The sequence below is a fragment of the Budorcas taxicolor genome, chromosome 5, assembly GCF_023091745.1.
Source record: "Budorcas taxicolor isolate Tak-1 chromosome 5, Takin1.1, whole genome shotgun sequence".
NCBI lineage: Eukaryota > Metazoa > Chordata > Mammalia > Artiodactyla > Bovidae > Budorcas > Budorcas taxicolor.
In genome coordinates, this window is record NC_068914.1 from 89,533,407 (window position 1) to 89,559,065 (window position 25,659).

Consider the following 25,659-nt stretch of genomic DNA (forward strand, 5'->3'; position numbering starts at 1 on the left):
AGCCCTGTGTGAAAAAAGCATCCAGAACTACAGGATGTTTTAGAACTACAGCTACTTCATTACTATAGGAATGTAAGCAGGATCTTCAAGGATCCTGCATGTCTTGCTAAACAGCACAAAGATATCAACAAACAGTATGCATGCCACCAACTGCAAATCACTGCATCCTTCTCAGCTAATACTTCACATTCCTCCCTAAGCCACTCACCATTAAAAAGGTTTAATCTAAGAAATAAAATTGATCTGCTAGTTCACAGGAAGTATTTTGGCCAGCGAGTCATAAGAAGCCCCTAAATGTTCCTTTTTTGGCCACCTCATGCGGAGAGTTGACTCACTGGAAAAGACTCATGCTGGGAAGGATTGGGGGCAGGAGGAGAAGGGGATGACAGAGGATGAGATGGCTGGATGGCATCACTGACTCAATGGACGTGAATCTGAGTGAACTCCGGGAGTTGGTGATGGACAGGGAGGCCTGGCGTGCTGTGATTCATGGGGTCGCAAAGAGTCGGACACGACTGAGCAACTGAACTGAACTGAAATGGTCACTTTAAGCAGAGGAGTGACAACTCACTCTGTCAAATTTTAGAGGAGAATTTTAGTGAAACCAGTGCTAGCAACTGTAATTATGCAAATGAAAAGCATTAAAGCCTAAACTAAGACATGGAAAAAAGGCCAATTCCAGAGAAATTTAAAAACGTAAAAACCAACAGAAACCTGGTATCTAATACACAAGACAAGGGAGAAAGGAGTCAAGAAGGATTCCAAGATTCCATCTCGGGTAGATGAATGCGTGGCATATCATTTACCAAGAGAGAAACTTCAGATGAAGAACAGATTTGAATGGGAAAATAATCAACTGAAGTGGGTAACTTTCAGGTAGATAGGTTTAGTTTGTATGTGGATGTATAGACCCGTCACAGCACAAGTCAAAATTTCAGATATGGAATATATACAATCACCAAAGATCATAATCAAATACCCTTTACTACTCCCTTGGAAACATTTCACCTTAACAGTGAAGCCAGGTCTGAGTATTAAATTTTGAAATGATATGCATTATCATTAAAAAGTTTCTCTTTTGTATTATGGGTAAAGGTATTATATTGATTTTGAGTTGTCCATATGAATAGGTTATATTTTGTTTTAGTGTAAGAGATGTTATAAAACAGATGTAATAAAAGGGAAGTACCAAGTATAATAAGGTTGAGAACCTTTTTATAAAGGAGTTCTGAAGTTAAGTAATCTAAAACCTGAAACAAACTCAATCTAAATAACATAGGAAATCTACAGGTTACCACTTCATTAATACAATTTTCCTAGCAATCAACAAAGGTTTATTTAAATGAATGAATATATCAGCGATAATACTTCAGAAAACTGAAAATACTACAACAGATACTATAACTATAGTTGTTTATTTGCCTTCATTTGATTTCAACAAGTGCTCAGTAAAATAAAATCTCAAGTTACCAGCCTAATAATTAATTCTACTCTAGGATAAGATGGTGATGCCCTTTTATGGGTCTTAAATCCTAACTCTGGAAGAATAGGTATTCAATTCAACACATTTACTAAAAGACCTTATTACCAAACACCGTACTATATGACGCAGATTGCAAACCTGAATAGGACACAAGTGTGTAAGCAAGTAAGGGTAAAAAAGTAGTATAACAATAAAATCTAATATGGAATAATAGGAGCTCAAAGGGGTGGTCAGTTCATTCTGGAAAGTAAACAAGCTTCTGAGAACAGTTCTTAATTACAGACCAAAAATAGACTTTGAGAAGTCTGTGGTATATTGGAGCCAGCTCCTACCAGCATTCCCAAGCCAAATGTACATTTCTTCCTAACCCCATGTTTGTAGTTGAAAACGGTCAAGGTGAGAGTATTTATATCATGAAAACCAGTAACCACAAATCAAGGCTTTCCCTGGAGACTGGACTGTTAAACATTTACCAGAACCTCACTGTATATGTTTGGGTATATCTTTAAGGAATAAGAACCTAGCACTTTCATCAGATTATCAACAGGTTATGTAACCCAAAAATAACCAGTTAAGAACTACATCTAAAGGAAGGGAAGTAAAATGGCACTCACCTGAAAAAACTGGTAAACAAAGCTTTGTCTATTATAAAAAACACACAAGAAAAGGGCCTTTCCATTCAAATGGTCCTACCTAGGTAGCTGGATTACTTCCCAAAGTCTTTAAATACATGTTTCAAGGTTAGATCATAGGTCTACCATGCAGAATCTTTTGAAATTATCTACCTTTCAAACAAATTCTAACCTGACATCCCAAGGTTTAAATTTATGTAATAGGATATAGTGCAAATATGCACGAGAAACTTAGCATTATGTTATTTGTGCTCATATGTATTTCTTCCTGTTAAATTTATCATACCCTTACTATATACAATTAGAGCAACTTTTAAAGAGAATCACTATTATAAAATGTCTGCACATTCACAAAATGTCTTTAAGGTATTTTTACAGTATATGGTTTATGGCATTTAAAATTAACTTACCTTGCTGACTGACTACTATCAAATTTCTGTAGATCATTGTATATATTTTCCTTGTAGAGAAAAAAAAGATGTACATTTTAAAATAAAAATATATTAAACTGGGCTGAACAGGACTTTTAAATGTATATTAGTATAAACTATCAGACTACAACCCAAATTTTAAATTATTACATTCAAGTACTGATAAACTCCTAGACACTAAAAAGCACCAAAATAATTAGTTGCACAATGATTTACATACAGCCTAATAATCATTAAGGTCTTCCTAGCTCAAAGATTTCCCATCTCCATTTCCTGAAACATGCATTGTTTAGACTTTAGCAAAAGTCCACAAAAACTGGTATGAACACATGAGGCAGGTTAACATTCTTATTTTCAAACAGAAATTATCTAGCTCTGGGCATAGAAGTAGACTGCCTTAAAAAGGTAGTAGGTTATATAAAACCCAATATACAGGAACTTGATTTATAGTTTTGACTTTCATCAACCTGCATCAATCATCTAATGGATTTTCTTTCTTGATCTGAAAACTGAAAGATAAAATAGTATGCAGTCATTTAATACAGGCTGACTACTAGTCACTGTTCTAGAAATTGGGGAAAACAAAGAAGGAAATAAAAACAAATCTCTGCCCTCCTGGAACATAAGGAAACAATTCACTTATGCCAGTACTCAGTGAAGTCATGGTACTTCTTTTTTTTCAAATAAATTAAAGATTTTAGAGAACATTTATTGGTCACAAGACATTTCTAATTCTCAAGGTTAAGGGGAAAGTGCCAATCCCAGCTAACTGTTTTCATCCTTGGGACTAATAATATAAAGCTCCTTAAACTCACAAAAATCAATATTCCTATTCATATCTCATTCCCAAGTCAGTAGTTTTGCCAGTGTTTAACCTTAACACGTTAGACTTCAAGTCAAAAATAATTTTAAATTTGTACTTTCAGTATCAGAAATTACAGCTCCAAACATTATCAAAATTTAATACATAGTGCAAAATTATCAAGTTATTTATTTTATAAAATTAAAGCTTATATTCCAAGGCCAAGTATAAAATAAAGTATTAAACATAAATGGTGTGTCAATGGAAAGACGCTTATGTTAGTTTAACAGCAAGATGAAATCAAAGTATATTCACCAACAGTCAAAACACATCTGCGCATACCATCAAAATGATGAGTAAGAATACCTTTTGGTGACAAACTGTAGTCACTCTTCCCTGTCCTTAGCTCTCTCTCTTAATGTACAATAATGAATATATATTTTTAAGTGTGAAGCTGTTTTAAAGTTATAAATACCCAAACTCAATTATCTTTTTAGCTATAACATTACCGAACCTTAAATACTAGAAGCCAGTTAAATGTTGCAGATGAAAAGTAGTCATCTCATTAATTAAGATGCTGCGAAGAGACTAAATGTCCTAAACCAAATGAAAGGAATTCCGAATGTAAAGTAAGAATGACTGAAAAAAGGGTCTTCAGTTCCCAGGAGAACAATTCTAGACATGTTACCTGGGTTAAATGCAGCTGATTAAGTGTCACAATGGTATATGACAAAGAAAAAGATCTCTAAAGTAACTAGAGCTCAAATTTAAGCCTTTAACCACAAGATAATAGAAAGATTGTCTTTGGAAATGATTACAAGATTTTTTTTTAATATGCAGTAACTTGTAGCTAATAAATGCTTTCCATGTGCCAAACACTTTTTTTTTTTTACACACTGCTTCCTTATAACCTCTAGGATATTTATATTATTCCTACTTCATATTCAGGGCAAACTTAAGGCTTAACCCAATTTACCTAGTTTAACTGCTAGTAAATGACTGAGCTAGGTCTTAAACCCAAGCCTGTAAGATTCCAGAACTCAGGTTCTCAAACAATATGCTATAATACTAAGAAATGAAACTTCAGTTATCTTTTATACATATTATAACAATTTTCTCTGACAGAATGGTGTGAAGATGGAGGTGAACTGCAATGTTTGCCCAGGTGGCATTTTATAGACTAAAGACTTACCTGTGCTCCTTCACAGAGAAGCTTGGGACTCCAAACAAATCCCCTAGAAGATCATTTGAACAATATACAATATGTTGTTGTTTTTCATCATATAATCGTTTAGTCATGATATACTGGCCAAGATAAAATATAACCTGAAATAGAAATACAATTTCTGAGCATTAAAGAAAATTAAATGTTTGTTTCAAATACACTCAATAACATCTCTTTTATCTGAAGAGGGTTCAACAACCAACAACCACATCAATAACCACATCTAAATAACAACCATCCTATATTCTTAAAAAAAGAAAAGAGCTGATTTTATATGTTCTCCTTTTAATTTGATGGAAGTAGAAACACTGCTTCTGATTTACTTAAACTTTAAAATGTGTCTCTGGCCAGGGGTGGGGGAAGGCAGACTTCGCCTTTGCCCAGATATCTAGGTGTTACTTATTAGGAAGAAACTAAAAGGCAGCAAAATGCAAAACCAATGATAACAATAAAAAGCTGCAGAATCAAAAACATCAATTAAAATATAGCAGTGACCTGGAGTCATTTACTAAATAGTTCTGGATACCATATAACTCAATAATCTGAGGTCATCACAGATGAGGAAGACAAGATAATGACCAATTAATTACATCTATGTAACAGGTGGGGATAACTCAATGCATGAAATAAGCCCTCAAAGATACCAACATAATGCATACAGTAAGTAACCAAAATAATGACCCTGAATCATACATATATGGCTAAATATTTTACAGTTTACAATGTAATTGTACGAGTACTTTCTCTTTCTTCTGATATTTCATAAATCATATGAGAAGTAAAAAAACCGACCCGGTCTTCTGACTTTTAGTCCAGTATTTCTTTCTTTCTGCTACTCCATACCAGCTTTCATTACTCTCCCACATACCACAAAACAAAGATTCTACAACTGGAAACTGTGTCAGACAACATATACATCACTCTACACGGTCTAACATAAGCATTTTAAGTCTTTATCATGGTCTTGATCAATTTTCTCCTTATTTCTATCTGCTACAAGTCATATTTTTTTGTTTCCTTAACTGATTACATAATGATAACATAAGGTCAGACCCAAGTTAACATTCCTAAAAACAGAATTTACCTTGATACTTCCCTGCAAACACCATCTATAGACTTAATTGGCTAAGCAGGTTTCAAACTTAAAGGAATATTTCTATGTGACTGTGGATCAGAAATAGTAGACAGTGAGAAAGGAAGAAGGAAGACAACCTAGACTCCTTCCACCAAACATCTTGTAAGAAAATTTCTGGTGTGGCTAAAAATGAAAAGGATCTGAAATCTCCTCTTGCCCACTATCCTGATGTAGATAAGGTACTGAGCCCCATAAACTGTGAGAGATGGGGAAGAGGCACATTTCATTCACATCAAATTTTGCCCAAGACAGCCCAATCTCTCAGTGAAAAGCATGCTTTTGTGCACAAATTTAAAGCTAGAGAACACTACATTGAAATGTATCCATTAAATAGAATGTATGTTCACGAATCAGCTCACCTCTCTCCCAGAAAGATCAGTATACTGTACTCAAGTATCTCTAGTGCAGAAGTTCTTAACCTGGGATCCATGGATGCCCAAAAAGTCCTTGGATAGAATTCAGGGGGTCCATTAATTTGGGTGGGGAAAAAACTGTCTTTATTCTCACTACCTTTTAACTGAAATTTAGCTTTTCCTTCAAATATGAATACAGGCAACAAATCACAAAGTATTAACAATAACTGTGATTTTGTCACCAAAAAAAAAAAAATCACAAGCATTTCTCATATCATACTATGCTTGATGTAAACATCTGAAAATACCAATTATACTTACAACTTCCAAATTTATTAGATCTGTTGCTGAATTAAAGTGGTCATAAACAAGCATGTATCACAAACTTGTTTACTATTTTGTTAACTGTATTTTAATGTAATTTTCCCACTGTAATCCTATATATTTCATTTCATCCATTTAAAAACATGATTCTGAGAAAGAATTACCAGTTTGAAAAGACTTTACAACAGTGCATCAAGTGGGTTAACAGCACAAAAAGGCAAAAAACTCCTATAGAGCTTCCCCTTGTCTGAGGTTCCCAGCTGAGAAATGAAATTCGAGTATAAACTGAATTTTCAGCTTCAAATTACAGTCTAAATGAGCACAATACTTAATACTACTGCTTACTGAAAATCCCTCTATATGGCCAATTTCTCACCATGGCTATATGTAACTAGGAAGACTTTTTTTTTTTTAAACTTAGTTCAGCATACCTCTTTCATAGTATAAGTGTCCTTCTGTGCACCAACAGACTTCAACAACTTCAAAAGCAATGGCTTTGGTCTAACCTATAAAGAACAAAGAGTTGCTATCATACTTTTAAATCATTCCAGAACCAAAAGCCCTGCAGGAAACTCATCCATAGAGAATTTCAATAAGGGTAGCAAACACAATGTCTAGCAACCTCACAAGGTTAGACCCCAAAAAGTCAGTCATAATGTCTTCACTAAATGTAACAGACTATGTAAACTGAATACCACAGACTGTGTTTGGAGAAAAAAATACTGGGACGGAATTATTATGCAAGTAATCAGAGGACCCTCCAGTATTATCAGCTGTGATCAACATTCATGCCAAGGCAGTGAAACTCTTTTTCCTCCAGCTATTTCTATCACCTGCTTACTACCTTACAAGCTCAACTGTAAACTGAATACTCAAATGAGCTTACTGTAAGCTAAATGACAAAATCTGAGAGAAAATAAATGTAATTTACAATGAGTCCCTTTACCAATCTTTTCTTTCTGCAGATTAGGTTCGTGAAGGTTAAGAACTTTAACCAAGCTGACAAGGATAATTAAGAGCAGATCTGAATATTGCAACTCACAACCCTCAATGGCAAGCCAGCATTTTCCTCCTACTATAGTATCACACTGACTTTTAGCTGGCTACGTTCCACATATCCACTTGACAAGCATTTTTTGACCTTCTGCCATGAACCAGACAGTGCTGGTTATTGCACAAACACGAAAATGACAAATACAAAGAACAACCTGTATTGAAAGAGCCAGCCAACTAGATCAAGGGGTCATTTTTTTTCTTTAAAGAGCCCGACAGTAAATATTCTAAAGCTTTTCTCACCAGATAATATGACTCGGAAGCATAAATAATATGCAACCAATGCATGTGGATGCATTTCAATAAAACTAGTCACAAAACTAGGCAACAGACCAAATTTGGCTCATAGCCTGTTGTTTGCTGCCTCTGATCTAGAGGATCTGCAAGTTGTATTGAGAAAATAACTGGCAAGGGGGCAGGGATGTAATGTGTTTATGTTCTTTCTCCCTATCTAATGCTCTATTAAAATCTTCAAAATCTTTACAGCTACACAACCACCCCTACAGGCTGGTGCTTCTGCACCTCCCTTCAGTATACTCCAGTCCTATCTAACTTTGAAATCTGACAGCAACCCAGTTTGGGATCTAATTCTCAAAACTAGATTAAGAAAACTGCCTGTTTCCTGCTAATCAACAGAACATTATTTAATAACGGAAAAATTTTAAACACACAATAAATGTAGTATTGAATCATTAATTGTTCTCATCATGTGTTTTTTCCCATGTGTTTACATTATGAGCTTTATTTTCAAGTTAAAGAATCGATTCTCCCAGAGAACAGTTATTTTTCTAAAATTTTGTTATATTAACGTCAAACTATATAAAACAATGCAAAATGAAAAATCTCCAATGAAAAGCCATAAGCTTTTTATTAAGACTTAAAAGACATGCATTAATAAGAAAATTATTATAAAAAATACCAGTCTTTAATCTTACATAAATAAAATTCTAGATGAGAAAAGAAAAGGCACTAGAAGAAAATACAGCAATATATTTGCATCATCTTGGTAGGGGAGAGTTCATCCAAGACATGATATGAAATTCAAATGGCAGCAGAAATCAAATTTTACTTAAAGACCACATAAGCAAAGTTAATTGTACCATTTATAAATGATAAAAACCAAATACACTTGAATCAGAGAACAGCTACAAATTATTAAGAAAAACCAATAAGCCTAAAAGAAAAGTATACAGATAAGACCAAGCAAACCCCAAAAGACACAAATTCAACAAATGACAAGATGCCCAACCTCACCAAACATTAGGGAAATACAAATGTAAACAATACAATTCCTTTGTCAAAACAACCGCAAAATAATAAAGTGATAATAGTTCTGGCAGAGAGAGGTAACGCTTGTGTTAAGATATATAAACAAAGTGCTATTTGTAATACTCAAAAACTAAAAGCAATGTAAAAAAATCTATCACTGAAGGCATAAATTTTTAAAATGGTATATAAACACTGTCGATTACCATGCAGCTGTTAAAGAAGAATTCTATAGACTTTATTTATTGACACGATGTTATTTGCCCAATATATATACATAAAACCCTATTTTAGCAAAATAAACCAAACAACATAATTAAAACTCACATGTACACATATATATGTGGATATGTACATACAAAAAGATCTAAAAAGTAAACATGAACAAAAGACCAGCATTTTCAGTTTTTACTTTATACTTTTCTATAATGTCTAAAATCTTTACAACAAGCATGAATTATTTTTGTGACTTTCAGAAACCATTTAAAAGTTAAATGCTGACAGGTCAAAATCGAAAAATCAGTCACATAAACCATAACTTCACCATCCATACTTAAGAAGATAATGAAACTGACTTTTAAACTCAGTTTGGTAAAAAGCTAAGAAAATAACTTTTTGTTAAAGTTACACTGGAGACAAAAATACCAACCAGGGTCTCTTGTTCCGAAGCTGGAATCTGTGAGGTGCTTACAGCACCATCAGTAGACACAGACATGTTGGTATTGCACATTTGCCTAAGAGTAGGAAAAAAAAAACATGATAAAAACTTGAAATAATGAAACACCTGTTTTAAAAAAAGACAAAAATCATATAGAAATGAGACAAATAATGCCTTTACTAAAAGTAAAGCCGTTAGTAAGTGGGTCCTTACCTGGATCAGCATAAAGTGCTATATACGTAGGTGACTACAGGTTCTCTTTCCCAAACAACCAGCGAACACAGCTGGGCAAAGGCATGGTTTAAATAGCCCCAGCTGGAGACAAGTCAGGGCTTAGCTCCTTCTACTGCAGACTCGGAACGTGTCCGAACTTGACCAGCCCATCAGGAAAAGCTGAGTCAACCTGCCCACAGAACCAGCCCAATCTTGCCCAGACTCAGCGCCTGGGTAATAGAAGCTACCGAACAGACACCTGTCATTACTACGGCCCCGGGTCAAGAAGCTGCCCGCACCCGGCAGCTGCCCCCTCGCACATGACCTTTACCCCGGACGCCCGCGGAGCCCCCTCCCAAACCCCCCGCCCGCTCGGAGCGCGGCCCTGAGACCCCGCCCTCCTCCCTAGCCGCGACAGTCTCGCCTCCTTCCAGCAAAATTTCTACAAACCCACGTGCCCCGCGCCCCCCACCACGAAAACCTAAAGGCTGCGCGCGGGGCCGAGAGCGAGCCGGGAGACAGAAGTCACAGAGCAAACCCCGAACTGCCCACGCGCTTCCACGCCGATACCTGATGCTCACTAATTGGGGTTTTCCGCGACTGCAGTCGGAGTTGGGGGGGTGTCCCCGAAGGTCCCCAGTTTCCGTCACAGGGCGCGCGGAAGCCCGACGCCCCGGGCCTCGGCGACCATCCCACTCGCAGGGCCCTGGCCGGCGGGGCGCTCGAACGCAGTAGATCCGGAGAAAAAAAGAGGCTCCTGGCGGTGAAAACGGCAGGACCTCGGTCAGAGGGGTGAGGGCTACCCCTCAGACTAGGCTTCTTGCTCCATTTTCCTTTCAGTTACACCGGGCCGCATAGGCCCCTAAGCCTGCCGAGCTGGCCGAGGTGCGCCGGATGCGCGCCCCCTGTCGTCCGAGGGCACCGCGCCGGAAGCCGCGGCCCATCCGGGCTTTTGAGCGCGCGCGCGCGCGCCAAGGCCCCGCCGCCTCCGCCCAGTAGGGGCGGGGCTGGACCCGGCGGCCTCCGCGAAGGGGGCTGGCTCGGAGCGCGGCGCGCGCGAACGAACCAGATCGCGAGTTCCCAGCGAGGGGCGGGGGTTTCTGGTCCTTCGCGCCGCCGCCTAGTTTGGGCGCCAAACTTGGGACTTCTTTATCCCTTGGTTATTTTTGTGTTTCGTGAGTTTACACTTCCAGACCGCGATGGAAACTCAGGCAGATGCGAATATAAGTGCCGCTACCAAAAGAGAAACCAAAATTAACAGCTGTGCGATATATTAAGCCCGCACCACCGGCTGCTGGAGTTGTATACAAATAAGTTATTTGTTTGTTTTTTAAAAGTATGATTAAAAATAGCACAGTGAGGGCTTGTTGAGGGATGCATACAGTATTTTAGTTGGAGGAATTAAAGATTGGTGGTTAGCGTTCAGACGAACTGGGGTAGAGAACGGTTACGCCTTAGGCTTTTAGAGTGTTTGGGTTTATTTTGTCTATATATGAATGTATTCATTCCCATTAAAAATATATTTATTAGGCATTCAGGACTGAAAGACTTACCTACTTTGCTCCTTTTGGCACATAGGCATGGCCGTCTCAGAAATAAGCCAGGACGTAAAAATTGAGTTGGCTCAACCCAAAAAGTAAATAATGGACTGTTCATTACAAAGAACAGCTACTTCTTCGCCCAGGAAGCGATTAATTCCTTGTGAACAAAGAATTTTCTGATAAAGTTATATCTTTCCCTTCTCCCACCCTCTAACCTACTAGAAAGTAATCTTTTTTAAACATAGTGGTCACTAAATTGATTTAATCTAATTGCTAACATGATCTTCAGGGATTTATTCGGGCTTTATAAAAACTCATCTTTATCAAATAAAATATAGTGAAGTTTCTGGTTGTAAAAGTGTGTGCTTGACACAGCATACAAGAAAATCTCAAGCGATGAAGAAAACAGCATAGAAAGATAAATTATGCAATTTGTTAATGCCAAGTAAAGGAACAGGTGTGTGCTCTGAGTTGAAAAACAGGATTGCTCAGTGAATACTAGGCAGTGCACAAAGGCTTCACAGACCTTTAGATATAGTCCAGGCACAAGAAAAATATTCAAAAAGCCCAAAAGTGAAAATATAAAGGGCTGTTTCAGAAACAAGTTTGTCTTGCATAAGAAACACGAAAAAGAATTTTAAGAATTTGGATGTTTCCTTAAATGTCCAACAAAGGAAATATGGGCTTTGGACAGGGTAGGCAGTGGACAAAGGGGAAGAATGTAAACTGGTGAATTACTTTAAACTGTTTTTAACAGCATCACCATGACCAAATTCATGAATAGTCTGGAGAGCCTCCTCTGGACCAAATTTCCCCCTTCTCTCTGGCCTCGTATTTGAAAAAATCTTGGCAGAATTAATAGAGCAGAAACAAAGGGCAGAACTGATCAGATTAGTCCTTTTTTTTTTTTTCTAATGGAAGCAAAAAAAGAAGGGCAAAAATGAAGTGATAGTATTTGGAGTGTTGGGGGAAAAAAGAGATGAGGCAAGGATGCTTTCAGGGAAAAGAGACTGAAAATTAACCTAGTGTAACAAGCACTCTCCAAGGCCCCTACTGGTCATACTCCTTGCCATCATAGCACCTAGCAGGAAGACTATGAATTTACGCCCAAAGAAATAATGATACTGCTGACCAGAAGTCTGGAAGAAATGAGTTGAATGAGTTGTTGCATTTTGGATGATGCACCACAGAATGAAGAGCTCATGGTAGAAAATACAGAACTGAAACTCAGGCCGAAGACAGAGCTATCAAGTTTAGGTGTCATTTCAGGGGCCTCCAAAGAGCTCCAGTACCACAGTCCCTTCTGTCTCGGCACAGAAAGAATTCAGTGAGAGGCAAAGTGATAGATAAGAAGTAATATACTGGGATAGGCTCTTGTGAGGCTTATAAGCGGGAGGGCAAGGGGATGCCACACCCCAGGAACTCAGTATAGTTTTATAATCAAAGGAAAAGTGGGGAGGGAGAGAAGAACTTTGTCTTTCTCAAGTAGATGTCATGCTTTCATTATCAGTTCCGCCTCCAGGTTGAGCAAGGGAGTTTTCTTGTCCCTACATGGTCAAGCTAGGCTTCCTTGGTGGTTCAGCAGCAAAGAATCCACCTGTCAATCCAGGAGACGTGGATTTCATCTGTGGGTCAGGAAGGTCCCCTGAAGAACGAAATGGCAACTCATTCCAGTATTCTTGGCTGGGAAATCTCATGGACAAAGCAGCCTGGTGGGCTACAATCCACATGGTTGCAAGAATCGGACATGACTTAGCAACTAAACAACAACGACACCGTGGCCAAGCTAGGTCCACAAATTGTTTTTTTACATCTGCAAGAGCACGTTCTAGGGATTATTCACTGAGCTCACTGGGCAGGATGTGTGTGTCATGCCACCATTGTTTCATTGTTTGGGGGCATGTTTTGTTGTATGGTATTATTGCTAAGCAAGCCTGCTTGATTTTGTGGTTAAGCAAACCTGCTTTCTTGAATAATCATTAACTTACAGGGGTCCTCCATATTTTTTTCCTACTTACTATCCCCTAGTGGAATTAACAGTTTAATCACTTACTTTGTCCCTTTACTCTGTCCCTATCAGTTGGCTCTACACTTAAAACCTGATGAGGTCCTCAAAGGAAAGAGACTAAACTGGAATAAGGTAGCAAGGGAACAAACAGCAGAAAATGAGAGAAATGACCAGAAGGCCAACCAATGACTGGCCATATGGTAGTGTCTCAAAAACCAGAGGAGCCAAGTAATGGTACTGAACACTGCAGAAGTCAAAGAAAATGAAGAAAGAAAACACGCTGGATCCGCTCACTCTAAAAGCAGTTCCTGTAGGGGAAGTGGGTAGCTAGGGAGTGTGGGAGGGACATGTGCACACAGCTGTATTTAAAATGGATAACCAATGAGGTCCAACTGTATAGCACAGATAACTCGGCTCAATGTTACGTGGCAGCCTGGATGGGAGGAGAATGGACACATTTACATATGGCCAAGTCCTTTTGCTGTTCATCTGAAATGATCACAACACTGTTAATCTGCTATGAAGAAGTGAAGTGAAGTGAAGTCGCTCAGTTGTGTCTGACTCTTTGCGACCTCATGGACTGTAGCCTACCGGACTCCTCCGTCCGTGAGATTTTCCAGGCAAGAATACTGGAGTGGGTTGCCATTTCCTTCTCCAGGGGAACTTCCTGACCCAGGGATCGAACCCGGATTTCCCGCATTGTAGGCAGACGCTTTACCGTCTGAGCTACACGCATCCCTATACAAAAAAAGTTTTTTAAAAAAACAAACCAGTTACTGCTGTTTGTGACTTTAGTATTAAGGAAAAAATGCAGACCAGCTGCTGCTGTTTCCCTGCATGCATCCATCCCATCCATAGATGTCCTGTATTACTCTGCCCTTGCTGTGCTGCCTGGAGGCTTCTCTGGAGGCGCTTCTGCTTAATATTTAGCAACATTGTTCTTAATACCCTCCTTTGTTCTAAGAGATGGAGATACCTTGAGTATCTTTGCGTTCTTTGGCACCTAAGCTCTGCAAACACATGTACAATAGAGTTTTATCCTGGTCCAAGAGCCACTTCTTACTTGCATTTATTAATGACAACTGACTAATCTTTAAGGAATGGTAAAAAAAAAAAAAAAAAAAAAAAGATTTATCTCAGAATGTTTAGAATGCTGAAAGCTTTACAGTATTTAGGAGACCATCTAAAATTACAGAAGTAGATCAAATTTCTCCTATCTTTGCAAACATCTGAAGATAGTGTGATTTAAAAAGCAAATCCCAGCAGTGTCTATTAATACAGCATTTTTCAGTTCTATTTGGAGAAACAATCAACTTTTTGCTTATTTTCAAAAGATTCAAGTGTGCAGAAATATTCACAAAATAATTATTACCCAATGTTACCACTGCCTATAATATACATTTGTCATTTCTACTTCAGATATATTTTAAAAGCAGAACATTAAAAAATGAAATTCCCCCATTCTCATTCCTAATCCTATTCCCCTCCCTCTCTTGAGGCAATCATAACTATCAACTTGATATTTATCTGCTGATTCCATGTTTTTAGACATTGACTCTATAAACAGTAAGTACAATAGACCATATGCACATACCTGTAAGAGGAATTGCTGAGCCATAGGGTAATAATCTATATGGTAGGTTTCAACATCTAATAGCGAAAGCTAGCCTTATCTTTTTCACTATTGTTTTGACTCTTCTTTAATGTCATTTTTAGAATCAGGTTGTCTAATTCATAAAAAAGAATCTTATTGGAATTTTGATTCAAATGTATTGGATTAATAGATTAAACTGACGTCCTTTCAGTTTGGATTCTTCCCAGATGAGAACATAACAGATTGTTCCTTTTTTTTCAGGTCTCCATTTAACATTCTTTAATAATGCTTTATCATTTTCTCCCCAGGGCTCTAGTAACTTTGACTATTTTTTTCTGAGGTAATTTATAATTTTCATTGCTATTGTATAATTGCTGAGTTATATCTTTTTCTATTCTATTTCTAGTTGGTTATTCTTGGCATATAGGACAATTACTGATTTTTGTATTTTGATTTTAGAGCCAGTAACACTGCTGCATTTTGTTTTATAAATATAACTAATTTTCCAATAGATGCTTTTGAATATTCTATGTAATAATCTCATCTGTAAAAATCATCAAATTGTCTCTTTCTTTCTTGTGCATATATATATTTGTTGTTGTTTAGTTGCTAAATTGTATCCGACTCTTTTGTGATCCCATGGACTGTAGCCTGCCAGGCTCCTCTGTCCATGGGATTTCCCAGGCAAGAATATTGGAATGGGCTGCCATTCACTTATCTGGAGAATTCCATGGACAGAGAAGCCTGGCAGGCTATAGTCCATGGGGTCACAAAGAGTCAGACATGACTGAGCGACTAACATTTTCACTTTTTCTTTCTCCAGGGGATCTACCTGAACCAGGGATCAAACCGGAGTCTCCTGCATTGCAGGCAGATTCTTTACCACTGAGCCACCAGGGAAGCATATATATGTATATTTTTTTTTTTGGCTGAACCACGTGGCTTGTGGGATTTTAGTAATTTGAGCAAGAATGAAACCCAGGCCTTCAGCAGCAAAAGCACAGAGCATGGCATCCTAACTGCTGGTTTGCCAGGGAATTTATTTATTTCCTTGTCTTAAAACAATTATAAAAATTATTACTTTAGGAAATAGTAGTAATGATAGTGGGTATTCTTGTCATATGCTGAACTTTAATAAAAATGCTTTTAAAGTTTGATTTTTGCTGTCAGTTTTAGGTAGATGCCCTTTATTACACTATAAAAGTTTTTTCTATTTACAGGTTTTTACTTTTTTAAAATACGTAAGTGTTCACTGCTATATTTAAGATGAATAGCCAACAAAAACCTATTGTATAGCACATGGAACTCTGCTTAATGGTATGTGGTAGCCTGGATGGGAAGGGGTTTGGGAGAGAATGGATACACATATATGTATGGCTGAATCCCGTCACTGTTCCCCTGAAACTATCACAACATTGTTAATTGGCTATACTCTAATACAAAATGTTTTGGTTGTTAAAAATAAAATAAAATAAAAAATATTAGAAAACGTAGATAATAAATTACTAATAAAAATGACCAGACATCCATAAATATTTCTGAAAGTATATCACTTTTTTATAATTATTCATACTTCTCAACATGTCATAAACATCTTGACATGTGTCATAGGTATTCTTCTGCAACAATTTTAAAAAAATTCTATTTTTAATTGGAGGATAATTGCTTTACAATGTTGTGTTGGTTTCTGCCATAGAAGAACATGAATTAGCCATGAGTACATGTGTCCCTTCCTTCTTAAACCTCCCTTCCATCCCTCAACCTCATCCCACCCCTCTAGGCTATGTGTCAGTATTAAAAACTGGTCAACTAAAAAAAAAAAACTGGTCAACTAATAAATATATATATGTGTGTGTGTGTGTGTGTGTGTGTGTGTGTTCAATTTTATCAAATGCTTCTTTATGCATCTGGAGATGATGAAGTGTTTTTCTCTTTAATATGTTAATATGGTAAGAGTATAGTGATAGATTTACTAATATTGAACTACCCTTGTATTTATTTGGATAAAGTCTACTTAGTTATTATTTACGTAGGGCTTTTTTCTTATAAAAACACTAATGAATTAAATTTGTAACAAGAATCATGCAACAGGATAATATATGGAGTGTTCGTGTGTGCCTGCTAAGTAAGTTGTCTCAGTCGTGTCCAATTCTTTGTGACCGTATGGACCCTTCTCCAGGGGTTCGTTCTGACCCAGGGATTGAACCTGTGTCTCCTGCAACTCCTGCATTGCAGGCAGATTCTTTACCACTGAGCCACTGGGGACTCCCCATTATGGAGCATAACTGGTATCCTATCCTGTCCTCAGAGGTTACCAGTGGCTACAATCCTCAGGATTTTATTGGGGATGCTGCTCTATGAAGAACAGTTGCTCAGTTCTTCAAGACCAAGTTCAAATTAGGCCCAGTTCTTGACTTGAAACTCTGGTTCCCACAGGGGCAATACAGGTTCAACCAGTTTGATAACTTTTACCACTGAGAGTTTAAAGGGAGGACCAGGAACAAAATAGGTCACCTTTTGGAGGAACAGAGAGTTTATAACATCCCATCAGTTCAGTTCAGTCGCTCAGTCATGTCCGACTCTTTGCGACCCCATGAATCGCAGCACGCCAGGCCTCCCTGTCCATCACCAGCTCCCGGAGTTCACTCAGACTCACGTCCATCGAGTCAGTGATGCCATCCAGCCATCTCATCCTCTGTTGTCCCCTTCTCCTCCTGCCCCCAATCCCTCCCAGCATCAGAGTCTTTTCCAATGAGTCAACTCTTCGCATGAGGTGGCCAAAGTACTGGAGTTTCAGCTTTAGCAAATCTGAAACTGATCATATCTTATCTGGAAGTTGATGAACCACTCAACTGGCAGAAGAGACACAGTGAGTTTGAGTGGTATCTCCTGCCTTGGTGTGGAAAGCTTGCTGGAGTTTCTCACAGGCCCTTAAGAAGATGGCAAGGGTGTAAGGAGTTTTACTGGTAGCCCCTAAGATGAACACTGCCTTTTAACAGAATCCCAGCAGCTAGAGACTATAGAATGTGTATGGTGCAATATGCTGAGTTGTTGTAGAAGAAACTGAATTTCATTCAGATCCCCCCTGTCCAACTTCCCACCAGGACCAAGTCAGAGGATCCCTTTGGAGAGCTAGCTTTTGGACACCAGCCACATGGAGGGAACTGATATTCAACTGGTATTAAACAGAGAATTTGAAACTACCAACAGAAAGGGGGCAGAAATGTCTTCATCATGTAGCTGGGATTGTTCATATAAAGGAACCGTGATTATGCACAAATCATAAAAGGGAAACAAATTCGGAGGGCAATCATGTAAAGAAGGTCATTTTTCCCCACCCTCCACCTTCCCAACCCAATATCAAAAGAATAACGTAGTGGTTCTCTATTGCTGTGTAACAAATTATCACAGAGTGGCTTAAAGTAAAACAAATGTATTAGCTCACAGTTCTGTGTATCAGAAGTCCAAGTGAGGGCTTCCCTGGTGGGCTCAGTGGTAAAGAATCTACCTACCAACGCAGAAGACATGAGTTTTATCCCTGGTCTGAGAAGATCCCACATGCTGCAGAGCAACTAAGCCCATGCGCCACAACTACTGAACCTATGCTCTAGAGACCAGGAATGGCAAATACTATAGAGCCTGCCCACTGCAACTAGTGAGCCCGAGTGCCCTGGAGCCCATGCTCTGCAACAAGGGAAGCCACCACAATGAGAAGTCCACGCACCACACCTTAGAGAGCAGCCCCCACCTTCCACAACTAGAGAAAAGGCACGTAGCAACGAAGACCCAGCACAACCAAAAACACAAATAAATTTTTTTTTTCTTTTTTAGAAAAAGAGCAGTGTAAGTGAACTTAACTGGGTTTCCCTGCTCCAGGCCTCATGAAGTCAAACCCAAGATTGGCAAGCTTGAGCTCCTACCTGGGGGTTCTAGAAAAGAACCCACTTTCTAGCTCCTTCAGATTTGGGGCCACATTCAGTTTGTGTTAGTTACAGAACTGTGACCCCCTTTCTCTGTTGACTGTCAGTGGAGGCTGCTCTCAGCTCCTGAAGGCTGCTTGTGTTCAACACATGGCTCCTTTCACTTTAAAGGCAACAATACTGTAGTGAGTCACCTTATGGGGCATACTTTATTTTATTATGCTTTGCTTTATTGTACTGTGGATGCTGCTTTTTTTTTTTTTAACAAATAAAAAGTGTATGGCAATCCTGTATCGACCAAGTCTATCAGCACCATTTTTTCAATAGCATCTGTTCACTTCACGTCTCGGTGTCATGTTTTGGTAAATTTGGCACTATTTCAAACTGTTTCATTATTACATATATTATGGTGATCTGTGATCAGTGATCCTTGATGCTAATATTATCATTGTTTTGGGGTGCCACAAGCTGCACTTGTATACGAAGGCAAACTTAACCCGTAAATGTTGTATGTGTTCTGACTGCTCCACCAACCAGCCAGTCTCCTTCCTCTCTCCCTCTTCTTGAGCTTCCTATTTCCTAGGACACAGCAGTATTGTACTTAGACCAATTAATAACCCTACAAGGGCCTCTAAGTTTTCAAATGACAGGAAGAATCCTAAGTCTCTCACATCATCAAAAGCTAAACATGATTAAGCTTAGTGAGGAAGGCATGTTGAAAGCCAAGACAGGACAAAAGCTAGACCTCTTGTGCCAGTTAGCCAAGCTGTGAATGCAAAGCTATTTAAGAACTAGATTTCCTAGGGCTTCAACTGCTATAGACAGTGATTCCTCACAATGAGTCTGGACAAAAGCCAACTGAAAATCTTTTGGAAAGAATTCACCATTCTAGATGCCATTAAGAACATTCACAATTCATGAGACAAGGTCAAAACATCAACACTAACAGGAGTTTGAAAGAAGTTGATTCCAAATCTCAAGGATGACCTTGGGGAATTAAAGACTTCAGTGAAAGAAGTAACTGTAGACTCGAGGGAAAGAGAAAGAGAACTAGAATTAGAACTGGAGCCCAAAGATGTGACTGAATTGCAACAATCTCATGATAAAACTTGAATGGATGAGGAGTTGCTCCTTATGGATCAATAGAGTGAGAGCTTTCTTAAAATGGAATCTACTCTTGGTGAAGATGCCATGAAGATGCTTAAAATGAAAACAAAGGATTCAGAGTATTATTTAAATTTAGTTGATACAGGAGTGGCAGGGTTTGAGAGGACTGATTCCAATTTTGAAAGAAGTTCTGGTGTAGGTAAAATGCCATCAAACAGCGCTACATGCTACAGAGAAATCAGTCGTGGACAGAGTCACTGATGTGGTGAAATTCCCTGTGGTATTATTTAAGAAACTGCCACAGCCACCCCAACCTTCAGCAGCCACCACCCTGATCCGTCAGCAGCCATCAACACTGAGGCAAGACTCCACCAGCAGAAAGACTACTACTCTTCAGAGACTCAGATGACAGTTAGTATTTTAGAAACAAAGTATTTTTAAATTAAAGTTCGTACATTGTTTTTTAGGCATAATGCTATTGCACACTTAATATGCTACAGTATAAAGGAAACAATTTTTATATGCAGTGGGAAACTAAAACATTTGTGCAACTCTCAGAGAAGGGAATGGCAACCTACTCCAGTATTCTTGCCTGGAAAAGTCCATGGACAGAGGAGCCTGGCAGGCTGCAGTCCATGGGGTTACATGACTGAGCGTGCGTGTGTGAGGGTGGAGGGAGATGCTGGTAGCAATAAACTGTAGAACTAAAAAAAAGAAAAAAATTTGTGCAACTCTCTTTATTGCAATATTCACTTTACTGCAAAGCTAGGGAACTGAACCCACACTGTCTCCAAAGTATGCCTGTATTTTGAACCTCAGATTCCCCCCTGTGCCACTAGCCAGAGAAAGCTCTGAGTTTAAAGGCTCCTGTGATTAGAATTAGCCAACCCACACAATCTCCCTTTTGCCATGTGATGTAACATAATCATGGCTCTACTGACACCTTGATTTCAGACTTCTGACCTCCAGAATCATGAGACAATAAATTTCTATTGTGCTGAGACAATTTCATTTGTGGTACTTTGCCAAGACAGCCACAGCAAACTAATACAGTTAGTTTCTGATACTTACCACTGAGAATCATGACTAATGTTAATTTTGTATCGAGTGAAAAATTATGGCACAACCCAGAACTGGAAAATTTGGCTTAGGAAGGGATAGGTGCCTCTGAATGGCAGGTCCACGTGGACTTCAAATTAAAGTCTCACAAAAGCAGTACTGCCTTGCAGGACTGTGGAGCAGTCTTTGGTGGCATTAAAATCTTCCTCCCAAGACAAGTTGGAGTGGTTGTTGCCATGCTCAGTGGATGCCTTGAGGGAAGCAGAGCACTCCTGCCCTGAAGATCAGCAGTCTCTGCCTGACGACTCGGTTTAAACTGCTGCTGGTCGCTGAGGTGTTTGGAATTGTCTAGTATCTACCACAGGTTCCAGAGGTTTCCACTGTTGATCTTCAAAGTGTTTACGAAGACACTGTGCCTTCCCCATGAGGAGAAGCTGCCTCATACGCACACAGATCTCCAGGCTTTTTCTCATGTTGCCAAATCTAGAAGGGGAAGCCAACTTCTAATTATCTATCTCCTATTTCAGGTCACCCTAACACGTGTGTGGGTTTCTTTTTTTTTTTTTTTTTAGATGTCATGGTATTTTTTGTTTTTATATTGTGAGCCAGCACTACCACTTACAAAGATTATGTCAGACATTTTGGGTCAAACTGTTCCTTAAAACCCAAAAAACAGCAGAAAATTAAAACCAAAACAGCACAAATGAGGCATTTGCATTACACTAAACAGAGGGGAATTTAGGATACTTTCATTGGCTAAGAGTCTCGGCAGCATGGTACGCTTAATCTCATTGGCTGGAGCAAACAAAACAACTGCCTTACCAGCTCTAATTAGTTTCGACCACAGACAATGCTGAAAAGATGAGGGAAATAGATCTGTAAACAAAACTGTAATGGATTATTATACAAATAATGAGGTTGCACGTTTAACACACCACAGCTCAGACAAGCAAATAAAAAATAACACTTTAATTTTGCTATAATTCTTCCTAAGGATGTACCTGGAGTTTAATAGGAAAATTAATTAAATGTTCAATATTATTTATATCTGGTTATTTAAGTTATTTAAACAGCGCCCAATGTCTTTAATTTTATTATTGGTAAAGATAAGTCATAATTTTTCTTTATTATTGACATACAGTTGACTTACAATGTTGTGTTCATTTCCGGTGTACAAAAGTGATTCAATTATACAAACATATATATATCTTTTTTCATTCTTTTCCATTACAGGTTATTACAAAATATTGAATATGGTTCTCTGTGCTATACAATGGGTTCTTGTTTGTTATCTATTTTATATATAGTAGTGTATACATGTTAATCCCAAATTCATTTATCCTCTCTCCTTTCTGCTTTGATAACCCTAAGTTTGTCTTCTATGTCTCTAGGTCTATTTGTTTTGTATATAAGTTCATTTGTGTGTGTGTGTGCATGTGCGTGTATATATATATATTCCACATACAAGTGATTTCATGATATCTGTCTAACTTACTTCACTTAGTACAATAATCTCTGGGTTTAGTACAATAATCTCACCCATGTTGCTCTTTTAAACAGAAATGTTCACAGGTACTAACGGTATTTAACAGTTTATCCTAAGAATTTCAATGCAGTAGTCTGGTTTTAAAAAATAAATAGGTAGATAGATAAACAGAAATGCATGTCTTTCATTTAGATTTCCTTCACCCCCTGCTTTTCTAAGTTGATATTCTAGTATTGGGGTGGGAGTGGAGGCGGTCCTGGCATGTGTTGTTCTGTATCAATTCTGCTCACATCTTTTGCTTTCCAGTTAGGTGATGCCCTTTGACCACCTGGTTACTCCACAATCTGTTAGCTTCTGATGCTAAAATCTAGAGGTTATAGCCCCAACCCTACTAATAAAGTCTAACTGATTCTCTTGCTCTGTGAGCCCCTTGGTTTTAGGACTTACTGCTTAGATTTGGAGTCTCCCTTTTTATTTCTGGGGCTTCCCTGGTGGCTCAGAGGGTAAAGCATCTGTCTGCAATGCGGGAGACCCGGCTTCAATCTCTGGGTCAGGAAGATCCCATGGAGAAGGAAATGGCAACCCACTCCAGTATTCTTGCCTGGAGAATCCCATGGACAGAGGAGCCTGGTAGGCTACAGTCCATGGGGGCTCAAAGAGTCAGACATGACTGAACAACTTCACTTTTTATTTCTGGTAGAAAAGAAAACATCTCTTTCTTGATTTCAAGTTATGCTATATATGTATATATGTATATTTAAGTTTATATATATTTAAATTTTATTTGATGTATTACGCATCTCTTAAGTGTTTAAAGGGAGTACGCATATTTCATCTGCATCAGTTAATAATCAGAAAATGAACTTTTTAAAAATAAGTAATAAACACATTACCTTTGTTTAAAAAAGGGGCAACATTTGAGATCAAATCCCTTTTAAGTCCTACCCGCACTCCTGTCCCTCATAGAAATATATCTGTAACTTGCTTTTTTTTTTTAAGACTTTTTTTATATTTTTTAAGCTCTTTATTAAATTTTTTACAACATTGCTTCTCTTTTATGGTTTGGCTGTTTTGGCCACAAGGCACGTGGGATCCTAGTTCCCTGACCAGAGCCTGAGCCAGTACCCCTACACTGAAAGGCCAAGTCTTAACCACTGGACCACCAGGGAAGTCCCTGTAACTTGTTTTTTACCAAACCACATGCTATGGAGAGCTATCCAGGTTGGCAGAGACCTACCACACCCTTTTAACTGCCTCAAACCACCACATACACAGTTTGTTTATACGCTTCATTAGCCGTTCTTTTATTCATGGTTCTGCATTTCCTGCTCTTCCCTATGAGGAACTCCACAATGGACATGCTTGGACATGTTTCCTTGTGTACAAGTACCAGTGTTTTTGAAAAGGAGATGCTATATCTAGAGTGGCTGGCTCATAGCATATATGTTTTTTATTTTATTCAGTATTGCCAAATTGCCCTGTTCATTGTGGCTGTATCAATTTTATATTCCCATTAGCAGTGTGTATGTATATTCTACCACATTTTATATTTTATTAATGAGTTTAATTTGTATAATGGTTGAAAAATTACCTCAGTATTCTATCCAATTTTCTTGATAATTGATGACATTCAGCTTCTATTTATACATTCACTGGCCAATTTCATTTATTTTTCTACAATTAATTTATCCTATGATTTTTTTTTCCAGGTTCTCATTGGTTTATTTGAGTCTTACATTTTTGTAGGAATATCTTATGGATCTAAATACTAATCTTTCCTGTGTTATATGTTTGGCAAATATTATCTTCTAACTTGTCACTTGTCTCTGAACTTTGCTTACATACACTAGACATGTTATTGAAGGCTTATGATGCCTTTTGTAATAGAGAACTTATACATCCTGTTCAAATTTATCAATCTTGATGCAGTAAAACATATCAACTCATTCCCTATATCTTCTGCATTTAGGCTCTGACTAAAAACTGACTTCTAATTTTCCAGTCATAAACATTTTCCTACATTTTCTCCTGATATATTTAGGATTTTGCCTCTTAACACTTGAGTCTTTAATCCCTCTAGAATTTATCTTCATGAATGGTGTTAGGTAGAGAATCTAATTTTATCAAAACAAATGATCCACTTTCCCAAAGCCATTTACGGAATTGTTAGTGCCTCCTCACTGAAACTGATTCCATCTCTATTGTACATAACGCTCTAACTTTGATAAACTAGCCATTTGTAGGTATAACCCACAATAAGAAAAGGCTTAAACAGCATCTGCTGAAACTAGGCAACTATCCCCTGACTTAACTAAGTGAGCAGGATGTGTCCTTAAAATGAGATTGCTACATATTTTAGAGCCTGTTTGGAATAATATGCTTGTCCCACTGTATCCACGGGGGATTGGTGTATTTGCATAATAATCTATATGTATCCTCCCATATTTCTTGACTTCCTATTTTTGCATTCTGGTCCCCTATAATGTAAAGGACAGATTATAGGGGACTGGAATGCAAAAGTAGGAAGTCAAGAGATACCTGGGTTTGATGCCCAGGTCACAAAGATCCCCTGGAAAAGGAAATGGCAACCCACTCCAGTACTCTTGCCTGGAAAATGCTATGGACGGAGAGCCTGGTAGGCTACAGTTCATGGGATCACAGAGTCGTATACGACTGAGCAACTTCACTTAAGGGACACCTGGAGTAAAAGGCAAATTTGGCCTTGGAGTACAAAATGAAGCAGGGCAAAGGCTAATCGAGTTTTGCCAAAAGAACGCACTGGTCATAGCAAACACCCTCTTCCAACAACACAAGAGAAGACTACACATGGACATCACCAGATGGTCAATACTGAAATCAGATTGATTATATTCTTTGCAGCCAAAGATGGAGAAGCTCTACACAGTCAGCAAAAACAAGAGTGGGAGCTGGCTGTGGCTCAGATCATGAGCTCCTTATTGCAAAATTCAGACTTAAATTGAAGAAAGTGGGGAAAGCCACTGGACTGTTCATATATGACCTAAATCAAATCCCTTATGATTATACAGTGGAAGTGACAGATTCAAGGGATTAGATTTGATAGAGTACCTGAAGAACTATGCACAGAGGTTCGTGACATTCTACAGGAGGCAGTGTTCAAGACCATCCCTAAGAAAAAGAAATGCAAAAAGGCAAAATGGTTGTCTGAGGAGGCCTTAAAAATAGCTGAGAAAAGAAGAGAAGCAAAAGGCAAAGGAGAAAAGGAAAGATATACCCATGTAAATGCAGAGTTCCAAAGAATAGCAATAAGAGATAAGAAAGCATTCCTCAGTGAGCAATCCAAAGAAACAAAGGAAAACAATAGAACGGGAAAGACTAGAGATCTCTTCA

General features: G+C 38.3%; 1 protein-coding gene across 1 annotated transcript in view; it reads right to left on the reverse strand.

Moving 5' to 3' along the window:
- MDM2 (MDM2 proto-oncogene) overlaps positions 1-25,659 on the reverse strand; it is an 81,242-nt gene that overhangs the window by 14,689 nt on the left and 40,894 nt on the right. Inside the window, exons 4-7 of the mRNA XM_052639444.1 lie at positions 9,354-9,438; positions 6,817-6,891; positions 4,541-4,674; positions 2,526-2,575 (exon numbers count right to left, since the gene is read on the reverse strand). Of these exons, the coding sequence (XP_052495404.1) occupies positions 2,526-2,575; positions 4,541-4,674; positions 6,817-6,891; positions 9,354-9,438 (344 nt within the window). The remainder of the gene's footprint in view (positions 1-2,525; positions 2,576-4,540; positions 4,675-6,816; positions 6,892-9,353; positions 9,439-25,659) is intronic.